The sequence below is a fragment of the Trypanosoma melophagium genome (assembly GCF_022059095.1).
Source record: "Trypanosoma melophagium isolate St. Kilda chromosome Unknown ctg25segment0, whole genome shotgun sequence".
Lineage (NCBI taxonomy): Eukaryota > Euglenozoa > Kinetoplastea > Trypanosomatida > Trypanosomatidae > Trypanosoma > Trypanosoma melophagium.
Window position 1 is genome coordinate 305,177 of NW_027125156.1, and position 12,901 is coordinate 318,077.

At 42.0% G+C, this 12,901-nt stretch overlaps 2 protein-coding genes across 2 annotated transcripts; both read left to right on the plus strand.

Moving 5' to 3' along the window:
- Nucleotides 1-9,626: 9,626 nt before the first annotated feature.
- LSM04_000076 (Thioredoxin domain) lies at nucleotides 9,627-10,301 on the plus strand (the record flags this gene model as incomplete). The annotated part of the gene is made up of 1 exon (XM_067336697.1): nucleotides 9,627-10,301. One exon carries the CDS (start codon nucleotides 9,627-9,629, stop codon nucleotides 10,299-10,301), a length of 675 nt encoding a protein of 224 aa, XP_067190926.1.
- Nucleotides 10,302-11,771: 1,470 nt separating this feature from the next.
- Nucleotides 11,772-12,773, plus strand: LSM04_000516 (AAA ATPase; the record flags this gene model as incomplete). Its single annotated transcript, XM_067336699.1, has 1 exon — nucleotides 11,772-12,773. The coding sequence occupies one exon, from the start codon at nucleotides 11,772-11,774 to the stop codon at nucleotides 12,771-12,773; it is 1,002 nt and encodes a 333-aa protein (XP_067190939.1).
- Nucleotides 12,774-12,901: the final 128 nt, after the last annotated feature.

The following is a 12,901-nucleotide window of genomic DNA, read 5'->3' on the forward strand; positions in this document are numbered from 1 at the left end:
CAAGAGAAAAGAATGACAAGGATGATTATGAGGCCGATGTTCCTCTCGCGCATATTTCAAAGTATCTGGATGTGGTTTGCGATGAAACGGCAACATTATTTGATTTAAAGGCATCATTTTTCCAGGCAGCCTTACCAGTAAACATACGCGCAAGTTTCCGTTGCCGCACGGAATCCGGTGAATTCGTTGGGTTCACTCGCCTTTTCGTGGGTTATAAATATAGTCCTGAGATGTTAAATACTCTTGCAAGAGTTTTGGCCGGCGATCCGGAATTGGCATTGCCACAGCAAGCGGCAACCAAAGAGTTAAAAATACACGTTTGGATTGATAATATTGGAATAAGTGGTCCACAAGGAAAGGTACAATCTTGGGGACGCCAAATCATACATAACATGCAAGGTTGCGGAGTTACTATTGGGGAGGAGCAGAAGTTTAAAACGAAGGAATACGATTTCATCGGGGCGCACTTTAACCATAGAAATCAAAGGGCCTCCCAAATACAAAAAATAATAAGAAAGTTGAAAGAGGCGCCGTCACTGGAAAAGATGACGGTTGAAGAATTGGAGAGCACAGTTTCACCCATGATGTGCGCGACAGGGGGTGGTAAGGGGTGAATCCCTTTTCCCTTATTATTTCTTCTTAAAAATAGTGCGTCAGCGTTTATCATGTTCAAATCGAGGTTTATTACAGCCACAAGATCTGACAAATTTATCACCCAATGCAAGGGTCATTTGGCACAACCGGCTTAAAACATTATTAAAGAATGAGCCGGTTCACCCACCACAGCAGTTGCCATCGAAGGCAACGCTGGTGACAAACGCCTCCATGTACGGATTGGGAACGTTGTTATTTTTCAAGGATTCAGGAGAAGTTTTGGTGGCAGGGAGCGTGGGAGCACTCACCTCGCATGATCTCCCAAGCATTGGCAAGAGCCGTTCATCTGGTATTATGGTGTTTCAAATGCATTTGGAGGGCCATTGGATATTTGCGTTGAAAACAAAACGGCAAATGAACATTATGCAAAAAGGGAACGCGCATTCGGAAGCATTAGTTGCGGAAGTTGGCGCCATAATAGAAGTTTTACGTTCGCAGGGCATTAGCGCTACGTGGGGTTACGTGGCTTCAGATCGAAATCCAGCGGATTGAATATCTAAAGGGAAAACGTCAAATAATTAGACATAGCGAAGGGCTGGAACCTGCGATGGGGAGGCGGGTTTTAAAGGGCTTCTCACCACTTCCATTTCTTCAGTTCTGCTATTTATTGGGAAACAGCTAAAGGGAGAAAATATTTGATGCACCCATAATCTCGGGAGGAAAAGTTTGGTTCTTACAGAAAATAATTATATTACTCTTTATTTCTTCTATTTTATTTGAGTTATTTTGCGTGAAAGCAAGGTTTAGATTATTCTTCTTTCTTTTGCGCTTATCCTTGCCCAAATGGGGCCCCAGGCTTTTTTTTTTTTTAAGGGACTGGCGCTGCTGCTCTGCACGGATCCCGCCTGAACCCACTTTTCTGGAGAGTCCCCCAAACCCACTGCGGCAAACCCCCGAGGGCAGGAAGCAATATTTTGCCATTGGTGCTGCCTGGTTTTATCCCGAAGGCCATTGGCAACCCACGCGCGAAACTCTATTTCGTCTGGCCGTGTGCTGGGAACGCGCCCCCGCTTTTTACGCCAGGCCCTGGAACGTGCCTTGCGCGTTCTTTGATCCTTTTGGTGGGGTGCGTGCTCTCTGTCTTTTTTGGGGGGGCGTTGCCTGAATACATTTTGCCTGGCGCTCGCCCTCTGGACGATAAGCTTCCGAAGGCCCATGCGCATCGGAGCGCATTGGATTTTGTCACCCGCAACAATTTCGCTGGGTAAGGGAAACGGTTTCCCAGTGTGCTCCACCCCTTTCTTTGCAGCAAACCCGCAGAATCTTCTCATGTTGAAACGCCTTCGTTTCGACGCTATGCGCATCCAATTTAGGTTTTGCTATGCGGCAGTTCTTTTTTGACAAATCTCTGGGCGTATGAATTTTGAGGAGGTGGAAAGAAATAATCCATTCTTAGCCCTCCAAACGGCGCAGAAAAAAGTAAAACAGCAATGTTGTCGGGTGCTGTTTCGCGCGGCCCCTCTCCCTTTCTAAGGGCAAAGACTGTCGCGATACCGTTTCGCAGAAATCGCGGAATTCTGAGGGGCGGCGAGGTGGTTATGGACTGCTTTTCGTCATTTGTTGTGTTGTTGCTGTTTTTTTTCTTTTGCCGTGGGCGTTATTTTAGGCCAATTTTATCGAGGCACCACGCTTGTAACGCCGATTGCCGTTTTACTGAGAAGAAGAGAAGAGGAAAGGACGAACGTGTTTGCACAAGTGGTACTGCATGTCAAACTGGGAAACAACGTTTGCCGATAAGGCCAGTACATCAACACATCATTAACGGGGAAATACTAAAGATATTTCTCGCTATCTGTGGCTTGACCTTCAGCTTTCGGGGTGTGGGAAAAACGCTCCCCATAGTTGGCGCTTAGCCCTTATGCCTTCTTTCTTGAGGCAGGAATTATCATTATATTACTCCACCGCAGCGAGCACCATTTTGTGCTTCTCTTTGCCCTTTGCGGATTGGGCCGTCGGGGGTTTACAAGAACAGAACGAGGCAGTCGTCCGCTGTGCGTGTGTGGTAAATTAATGGAGTTACCCCGTATACCCCATAGTTGCGTGAGCCTTATTGTGATTAATATAAAGGTCGCATCTACCGCCTCCTGTCGCGGAGGCTTCAGTCTCATTAAGCAGCGTTAGACTGTTTATACCTGACATTTCATGTTGTCGAGGTAGCAATAAAGATCGTAGTTGAAAATAATAACCCATACGAAATGTTGTATCCAACACGGTTGTGCCGTTTGATGTTGGTCAATATTCTTGTTGTTGTTTTTATTCTTGTTGATGGTGTTTCGCTGTTTCTTCTTCTTTTTATCCCTCGTCGCGGGGTTGTTTGTTGTTGTATTGTTACCATCTGTTTCATGCAGCTTATGCTGTTTCGCTTGCGCTTTGTGCGCATGCTCTTGTTCAAAACGGCATCTTCGCGTGCCTGTGGTTGTAATTGTTTCCCACTGCAGTTTATCCTGCAGAGGACCGAGGGGTTATTGACTTTCTCTTTCTCTCGGGCCTCCAGCGATGGGAGAATTCTAAAGTGTTCGTCGCTTATCTCCTGATAGTGTCCCATGTTGGGATCACCAAAGCATCCAGTAGAGATATATCGAATTCCTCCTCTCCAGAGAAGATGGCCCATGAGGACAATTCACTGCGTAATTCTTCCTTATCGTTATTATATTTTTCTTCTTTTCTTTTCTTACTTTTTTTCCCCTTGAGTGAGAAGAATGGACAGTTGCAGTTGACAAAGTCAAGTATCCATTGTTATCGCTTAGACTACTCGTATGGCCGTGGGTACTGTTGTTTTCCTCTGAAATACCAAGGACATGTAATGCCGTAGAGAGTAACGCATCAGGTGTCCTAAAGGAGCTTGCCAATGACGCTACCGAGACGGCCTCTAACAAAATACTTTTCACGCCGTAATGTTTCCTCAACGCGTCGTTCTTTACGTGGTGTTTCATGGTGTCACTTCTTCACCGGTATATGAATCCCTTTAGGATCCACCACTGGTAGATTATTAGTTCGCTTGTGCAATAATGCGAAAACCTTCATGGTTATCCAGTGTCCGTCGTACACCTTCGTCCTCCTGTTGTTGACACAAAGTGGGTGTTGGATGCGCAGGACATTGTTTCGCTTCTTGTTTCTACTGGTGGTCATTATGATCAATATGTTGATCATTATCGTTTGGCAGCTGTAAGAATGTAGCAAAATGTCACGGTACAAATCTCCAACAAGGAGGGTGAGTGTTTGTGTTTCCATGTGGGATGAAACTCTGTAGTTTAATCGACGGGGCAATGAAACCGGTAATTCGTCTAGATCACCCGTCTCCGTTTTATGACATACTAATAATAATTCATCTGCAGAAAAAGGAATACGATCAAGTATATCTTCTCTGTATCTTTCTTATTTTCCTTCTTTGTTTCCCGCATTCATGACATCTGGTGGAAGTTTCATTTCTTTACGCAGAAAATTCCCCATGGGGTGTATAATACTTCAGGTGCAAACGGGATCTTTCTTCGCAGCTGTTAACATGCGATCGTAGGTTGTATCACCGTATTCAGCTGTAGAAGAATTCTTAATACCAGACAGACTGTGATTTGTATTCGGCTCATCATTTCCCTGGCGAATAGTATTAAGATCATTTTCCAGAATGTGTGAAACGAAAACGAAAGTAATGTTTACCCACGTACTAATCTATTACATATGCTTTCCTCACTAAGAGTATCACTCACCCGTTGTACTAGTTCATTTTTGTTACCATATCTTAATTTTCGCTATGCTGCGAGAAAAATACAAAGTTCTTCATGTAGACGTTCAAGTTCTGCTATTAGTGATGTTGTGGACTCTCTGCATGGGCGTCGGGCAACAATTTCTCTTTGTTCTTCCATATAAGCGCAATACTCCAAGAATCTGTGAGATTAAAAATCTGCATTGCAACTATAAGTTTTACTCCTCTCTTCTCCTCTCCTTTTGTTTCTTCGCTTGTTTCCAAATGTTGCTTTGCAACAAGAGATAAATGTTTTGAAATTACCACTTGGGTCCATGTTCACTTGCGTTCGGGGCCTTGTTTCCTGGGAACTCCGCTCGAGGAGAGCACGGGCGGTGTTGTCCTGTGCGTTGTCTGTCTCCCGATTCATTTGGAGATAATAAATTACCCAGATACCATCGCAATGTATCGATGCGGGTATGCCCCTTCGTGTGCAATGAGGTGCTCCTCCGACATTCCTTGCGTGGCCAGGCTTCTTGTCGCTCCTTTCCGGAATGACGGGAGGGCGTGTAGCGGTTAGTCGCTCCGCATTGCCTGGCGCACCCTGTTCCGGAGTGCTGCAACGTCCTGGGAACGGTCACTGATGTTGGAGACGCTGGCTAAAGGAGTGTTGGAGGACAGACGCGTCCTCTCGTGGCCGCATAGCCCCTTCATGGTACGGGCTGCGAAACTGAGTTCCTTTGCTATACCTCATGGCCCATTATTTAATAAATAGTAAAAACTAATCTTTGTAAAGTGAACCACGTAAACACGTTACAAAACACCTATAATTCAGAGGATGATCTTGGCTTGATCAGAAAGAAATACAAGAGTAGTCCTCAACGATAAATGTGAAATTTTCTCATTAGCTTCATAACCTTCATAAGATTCCACAGAGATAAAATTCCAAGTATTTTTTGCATTAATAAATTCCGTTGTCGTTCAAAATATTCCTGTAAAATCAGACATAGCAGCTATAAGTTCGGCTGCGAATAAGTTTATGCCTTCTGTATTGAAGCGCGATATATGTAAAGGTAATTCCGTCTCCATAGTTGTTTTGAAATATCTTTGCGTTATGTTCAACAAAGGGATATGACGTCTATTAGTTTGACGTGTCTGATGGTCAGATGTTTTTCGAAGGAGTACTGATATGTGATTCCACATTTTCATTCCTTATCGCCTCATCATTATTATTTAATGGGCCATCCGTTGTGCGTTCCTTTTCTGCGGTAATACGTCGCAGATGTAAAATTTTTCATTCATAGTTTTCTTTTACAAAGAAATGTAAAAATGCTTGATATGCATTCGCAGTCTATTCGACTCGTACATCCTCTGCGTTGGAGGGATCCAATGTCTACCGTCCGCGCCTCACTGCAACATATCATCAAGATGAACAGGGCTGCGTGTGGGCACTCTTCCGCGAGTATCCTGTGTGCTTTTTGTGCCTCTTCGTGTCTCACCATTGTCGGTGGTTTCGTGGGTGCATGGCGTTCGGAAACGGTGTGCTGCCTGCATTGCGGTTTGTCAACTGGGACTGTAGAATAAACGGAAACATGAGTTACCGTTTCCGTGTCCTTATCACCGCCGCCTAGAAGCTCGCTCGTTTACATGAGCATCGTGTTTCTGTCGAGCAAAATGTGCTTCATGGCTGATATAAAATTATCCTTTGGTGGCTTCGTGTTGCTTTCTTCTACCTCTTTTGGGTAGGGGCGTAACCGCTGCGGCAATCCTCGCTGTGTCGTTCTTGTCGTACACAATTCCCTCTAATGCCACTGTGTGGCCATCATGATTGGATGGCGTGTGCCAGGCCCCGTTCCACCATTAGAGTCGGTGCTGAGTAGTGGATTAAAAACAGACGCATTTTATCGCTCTCTACCGCACTGAAGATTCCCGCAATCCAGTGGTGGCGAATAAATATGGAAAATAATAGGTAGTCACACTCTTTTTCCTGGGAAAATATGATCTATTTCCTTCGCCTGAGCTCGCGTCGTACGTGGGAGGGCGTCGCACGGTATAACCGACTGCCTCGGTAAATACTTCTGGAAAACGTTGTCGTCCTGTACGATAGTGGACGTATTTCCTTGTCGTAAAGTCTCCTCCATGTGTCAATATTTGGGTGTTGAGCTCTCTTTAAAGGTACACCACAGAACATTCGCTATTCCACACGTCGGTTTTAGTGCTGCTAACTTTCCGACGGGGTGATACTAGTTTTATGGGTGGGATTCGTCGAACTCGTGATTCGTATATTCTCCACCTTCTCTGTACTGGTCTGCTTGGTTCATCGCAAAAGGGACTTCCGCATCCCTTGCGTCCTCCTGTGTTTGTCTCCTCATATCGTTGGCTTGTCCCTGTGGCTCTGCGTTTTGGTGTACGTTATCGGACTCTGTGGGTTCATGCGCTGGTGTTGCATGTCCTGTAATTCCTCCACCATGGCCATTTAGTTGGCCAGACTGTCGCTGAGCGTCGCCCATATCCATCGGGGCAATCCGTTGCCCATGGGCGTTTTAACGGGCCTACAGTTGTGTAAACATGGACTTCGTGTTCTTTTTTACCGTTTAAGAAGAGTGTTTCCAGGCATTGTAGACCATAATCGCGGTCTTTTGCAGAGGACGTTTCGTGGTCTACCGTCACCTCCGTTGGTGTTTGGCGGCCCAATTGCGGCCTTGTCAATGCACGTTTCCTCTACCTCTTCACTACTTTCATTGTCTTCGTGAGTGGCGGAATGTTTTCTCTGGAAATTCCGTACCATTGCGTGCTTTCATGTTTTGGCGAGAACAATGTGCGATCTTGTTGCTGCGCCAGAAAGTCTTGCAGTCTGTCGTTCAATATCTGTTTGGCCCTGGCGTCCAATGTGTTGCTGTAGTTGCCCTGCATCAGGGAAGCCTCCAAGACAGTTTTCGTAAGGAATCCGATCATCGTTTTGTCGCCTTCTTGATAAGTCTCGTTCCATAGTGTGGGGAATCTGTTGAGCTTATCGCCAGTGAAGCATTTTGCGATCTTACGGATAGATGGGAAAAATATTCTTCCGTCATCCTATAACTTCCTTTTCAAAACTCTCTTTCGAGTTCTGAGCGCGTCGAGACCCCCATTGGAGGAGCTGGAGGTGTGCAGCCTTATTTAATTGCATAAATACAAGAAAGTGAAAAGAAAAGAAGAAACAAGAAGCATTCACAAATTATTCACGCAATAAAAAAGAACCAAATTCATATACACTGAACTTTCCGTCATTCCCTTTGTGTTTCAGTTTGCTCGACCGCTGTAAGGTCCAGTCTATTTCTCTTCGAGAAGTTTCTTATACGACACGCTTGTGCTCTTCGCAAGCTTCAAGAAAGGCTTCCGTTTTCGGAAGGGCGACCCCCCCAGCGAGAGCCCCCTTAAAATGCGAGACTGGTTGCTGCAAAGGTTCCTCCCTTTTTTCTCCTTTGCCCTTACCCGATGGTCTCGAGGGTGCCCCGAACCTTCTCACCACAGGAATTCCCTTGAGCCTTGGGGTTCCAAGAGGTTGCCTGCCAGGCGGCGCCCCAAACGAGGGTTTACATAGCGAGAAGCCCTCTTCCCTTCCAAAGCGCTCGCAAATCTAAAATCAGAAAATGCCCCGTGTTTTTTCGGGTGCCGGGGTTGTTTCGGTCGGTTGCGGGGATTCTGCGTGCGAAAGCCAAATTTCACCGCCAAGGGTGTAAGGGTGTTCTTCCTGGCGTTTGGCCCCGCTCCTGCAAAGGCTTGGCCTTGGCGCCGGGTTTGCTCGAAAATCCCATCCGAAACCACGCCTTTGGCGGTTATTTCCCATTCCCTTTTTCCCACAACAACGAATTAAGATTTACCTGATTATATCATGTACTTTCTTTTTTGGAATTGAAAAAGTTATGAGGTCTGGTGGTTGGAGAAATTGTTGGCTGCGGCCCCCTTGCTGGCCATTGTGTGGGGGCCCATGTTTCCAGCATTCAGGCCCCACGCTGTGGCAAAAGCAAACCCTGCACCCACCCCATTTGGCCCCGCATCTCCTGGTACGGTATTTTTGCGAAGTGTTATGAAACCGAAAACCTTTTAAACTTTCCATTTCTGCCCATCCGCACTTGCGTTGAGAATTAAAAGCTGCTCTTTCTGGCCTTGGGGCCGCTAATTCTTATCATAGGGCTTGGGGGCGCTTCTTGAAAAGCTGCAGGAAAAACTTTGCTACGCTGCATTGGGAATTGTTTTCACGGATTCCCACAAATCAGAGAGTTTCGTTTGCTCCTGATCGGTCTTAAACTTTAGTTTTCCATATTGTGGAGTAGCAAGCCCACGGCGCCAAAAACAAAGCTGTGGATTTGCAATGGGTGGAAAAAGAAAGGAAAATACCTCCGGACTCTTGTGTTGTGGAAACAACAACAACAGCAGCAACAAAAAAAAAGAGAACGGCAAGGGGTTTGAGTCGGAGGAGGGGGGAATATTTTTTTCACCGTTTTTGTCGCGTTCACCGGTGGTTGCTTTGCGTTTCGTTTTTTTTTATTTTGGTTTTTGAAAATGTTGGCGAAAAAAAAAAAAAAAACGAGTAGTGGAGAAGGCGCCGCGCCAGTTTGGTATGGGGCGACCGGCGGCTCGTTTTTGTTTCTTTTTTCAATATTTGGGTTGGTCGATGTTTTCGTTTTATTGCACCGCAGCGCTTTGTTTTTGATGGTTGCGCTTGGTTTTCCCGTCGCGTTGGCGCGGTGAGGGACTCACTGGTTTTCTTTGACTTTCATGTCGTTTGTTTTTGCTTCCGTTGCAGTGGTTTTGACATGATTTTTATTTTTATTCTTTTATTTTTTCCTCTTGAGTTCCGACACCTGTGTTTAATAATGTTTTGAATATCGTTCTATATTGCGAGGTAGCAATGAAGTTATTCTTTGAAGCATAGTGTAAGATATCTTTTTTTTTTACCTTGTTCTCCATTCATTTTTTTTCGTCTGTTTTTTTTTTAATCTTCTTTCATGAACAATAGTAACTTGAGTGTGATATTATTATTATTATTATTATTATTATTATTATTATTATTATTATTATTATTATTATTATTATTATTATTATTATTATTATTATTATTATTATTATTATTATTTTATCTATTCAAAAAATATTGTTTGGGAATTGTATTGCATGTTTTTTTTGGTTCTTGTTTTCTTTTTGTTTTTTGTTTTAATCTTGAGCTAATTGATATTATTTATTTGTTTTTCCTCCTTTTGAATTTTCAAAGGAAAAGGTACATCGGAGTTTTATTTATTATCTTTAGAGAGTTATGATTCACCGTGTTTCTTCAGCTGAAGAATATGCGAATCTAAAGAAGGAGGCGGGAAATTATCTCGGTCTGGTAGTACATTTCAGCGCAGATTGGTGTGAGCCGTGCAAGGATGTTAATACAGCCTTTAAGAATTATATTCCACAATATAAAGATACTCTTCTATTCGCTGAAGTTGATGGTACAAAGTTGCCCGATCTATGTGAGGCTGAGGGTGTGGAGTGCGTGCCGTTTATTGTATTTTTCAGAACATCTCTAAAGGACAAAGGACAAGAAAGGGTAGCAGAAGTTGTTGGTTGTAAACTCGATCAGGTAGAAATGAATATAATATCATTATATGGAAATGGAAGCGATGGTCGAGATAAATTTCCCGATCTTCAGAGTTACCTAAAATATCTAACAACGCGAAAAGGTGTCGTTGCATTTATCACAGGTACACCATCAAGGCCTCGTTGTGGGTTTACCGGTAAACTTGTTGAAATTTTTCATGAAATTGGAGTGAAGTTTATTTATTTCGATGTTTGGGCAAGTGATGAGGTTTGTGAAGGATTGAAGAAATTTTCTGAGTGGCCTACGTTTCCACAGGTTTATGTCGATGGTGAACTTATTGGCGGATATGATATTTGTCTTCAGTTAAAAGAATCAGGGGAGTTGAAAAAAACATTAAAGCATTGAAATAATGATCTCTTTTATTTTACCTTTGGGGTGGTTTTAGCATTTCTCAAGTGATTTTATTATTGTTATTGTTGCTGTGCTTTAATATTTTCTTGAATTTTTTTTTCTTTACTTTCTATTGTATGCATCGATTCTTTTTTTATTATTTTTCTATTCGTATTTGCGCAATTATATGGCTTTTGTTTTCGTTCTTAAATCTGCTTCTTTTGGTTTTGAGCAAATGAAAAGGGTAGTGAGTTTTGAGATTAAAAAAAAAAAGACCGTAGCATTTTTTTTCTTTTATACTGTATAGGGTGATTGCCTCACAGTTTTGTTGCATTTATCCGGATTTTAACGTGCTCTCTCGATCTACATTATACGAGATAAACTGTTTTAAAGCTCGTCCTTTGGGAATGGAATTATCGTGTTCTTGTCAATCGCGAGAAATACATATCTGAAAAGAAGATTGCTTTACTTTGCATTAAATTATTCGAGCTTCTACATGTTTCGCCCCATTGAATTTGCGTCTGGCGTTTTTTTTTTCTCTCTTCACGATAGTAAGAAAAAAAAAAAGGCAGCCGTATTTGTAGAGGAAATGGATTAACATTATTACTATTATTGTAAATAGATAATAAACCATCTTGAAATGATGCCCATTTGGTTGTTTTTGTACATGGACTGTGTAAATCATGGGGAGCTTTTGAATTAAGAGTCACGGGAGAGTTTTTTTTCATGGGATTACTGGATTTCTTGATTTGACAGAAAATTCTCTACCATCCGTTAAAAAGGAGATATGGTGCGATGCTATCTAAAGATATTAAGCAAAAAAATCAGTTTTTTTTCTTAAAAAAAAACAAGAACACTTAAATGAATCTGTGTAAGGGGGTTGTTAAATGTGTGTGAAACTGTTTTGGTAGTTGGAAATATGAAGGAGAAAAATTAAAAGGTGGTGTGCTTGTCTTTTTTCCCACCATTCTTGATTGTGTTTTTCCTTATTTGTTTTTCGCCCTTCTCAGTTTTTTTTCCTTGCCTTTTTTATATATGTATTGAAATTTGGGTAAAGGGTTGCTTAAAGCTTGCATCCGCATTATACGAATACATAATGACGTATTTTTATTTTATCATTATAAGTGAATTTTAGGGCGTGATTTCTGGAAAATCCACTCTACATGTTTCTCATCGAGGCCTTTAAAAGGTGGATTGAGTGCGTTTTTGCCACTTTGCTTTTCTCCTTAATTGTTTAGTGATTCTGGACGATAAGTTCGTATCCCGGATTGCTTGTGATGTGTGTGTGTGATTAGTCCTCATGTGCTTCTTCTTTTAAAAAAAAAAAACAATGAAAATATGTTGAGTATTTGTTTACCATTTTTTTTAAAGGCTCTTTATATTTCAAGAAAGCAAGGTGTGGTGCATTTCAGGTTTTGTTATTATATTTATATTTTTCTTTTTCTTTGGCGAGAAATTCCAATTTCTTTTTTTCCCTAAAAGAGCATGTCTGTATTAAGTACTTTGAAAGTATGGGCATCTGGTAATGTTGGTGTAATTGTTGGCAATACACTTTATATTGTTATGCTTATCACACTTGCAGGATATATTGCCCGTCGTATTGCGTTTCACAACGGGTACTCTACAAAAAGAATTAAAATAGCAGATCGTTATATAGACGTAAACGCAGAAGAAGAGGGAATAGCTGAAAATATTGTAGATCCATCAAATATAAATGTTGATTTCGATAGTGTGGGCGGTTTGGAAGATGTAAAGAAAATTCTAATTGAACATCTTAAATGGCCTATTACTAGACCTGAACTGTTTGCTGGAAAAACACTACGATCACACCCAAAAGGTGTATTGCTTTATGGACCTCCTGGAACTGGAAAAACCCTTTTAGCTCGTGCTTTGGCGAAAGAACTTGGTTGTATTTTTATTAACGTGCGAACAGAGTCTATATTTTCGAAATGGGTGGGCGCTACAGAGAAGAATGCTGCCGCTGTTTTTACACTAGCAAGTAAACTTTCACCATGTGTTATTTTTATTGATGAGATAGATTCTATTTTGGGGTTTCGAAATAATATGGATGCTGCACCACATAATCATGCAAAAACAATTTTTATGACACGTTGGGATGGAATTGCTCAAGATTCTTCAAAGGTTTTGGTAATTGGTGCAACAAATCGAGTTGCGAGTATCGATGAAGCTATTCGAAGACGCTTGCCTCTTCAAATTGAAGTTCCGGTTCCAAATGAAGTTGGAAGAAAAAAAATATTATCTATTCTTTTACAGCATGATATAAGTGATGCTTCAGAAAAAGAATTAATTGTACAATTTGTTGTATCTAAAACACATGGATACACTGGATCTGATTTAACTGAATTGTGTAAAGCAGCAGCACTAATACCTATACGAGAGATAGGTGAAAATGGGGTTATACCCCCTATTGAAAAACGTCATTTTCTTGAAGCACTAGAACGTGTTCGCCCATCTTCTTCATACTGAAACGTAGATAGGTTTATGTTTTATCTTTGCAAAACTTATTCGTTTATACCCGTTCCTTCCATATGGACTAGGTTATGCTTGCTTTTTTTCTTTCTATTGCTGACGTATATTGTTCATTTTTAGAAGAC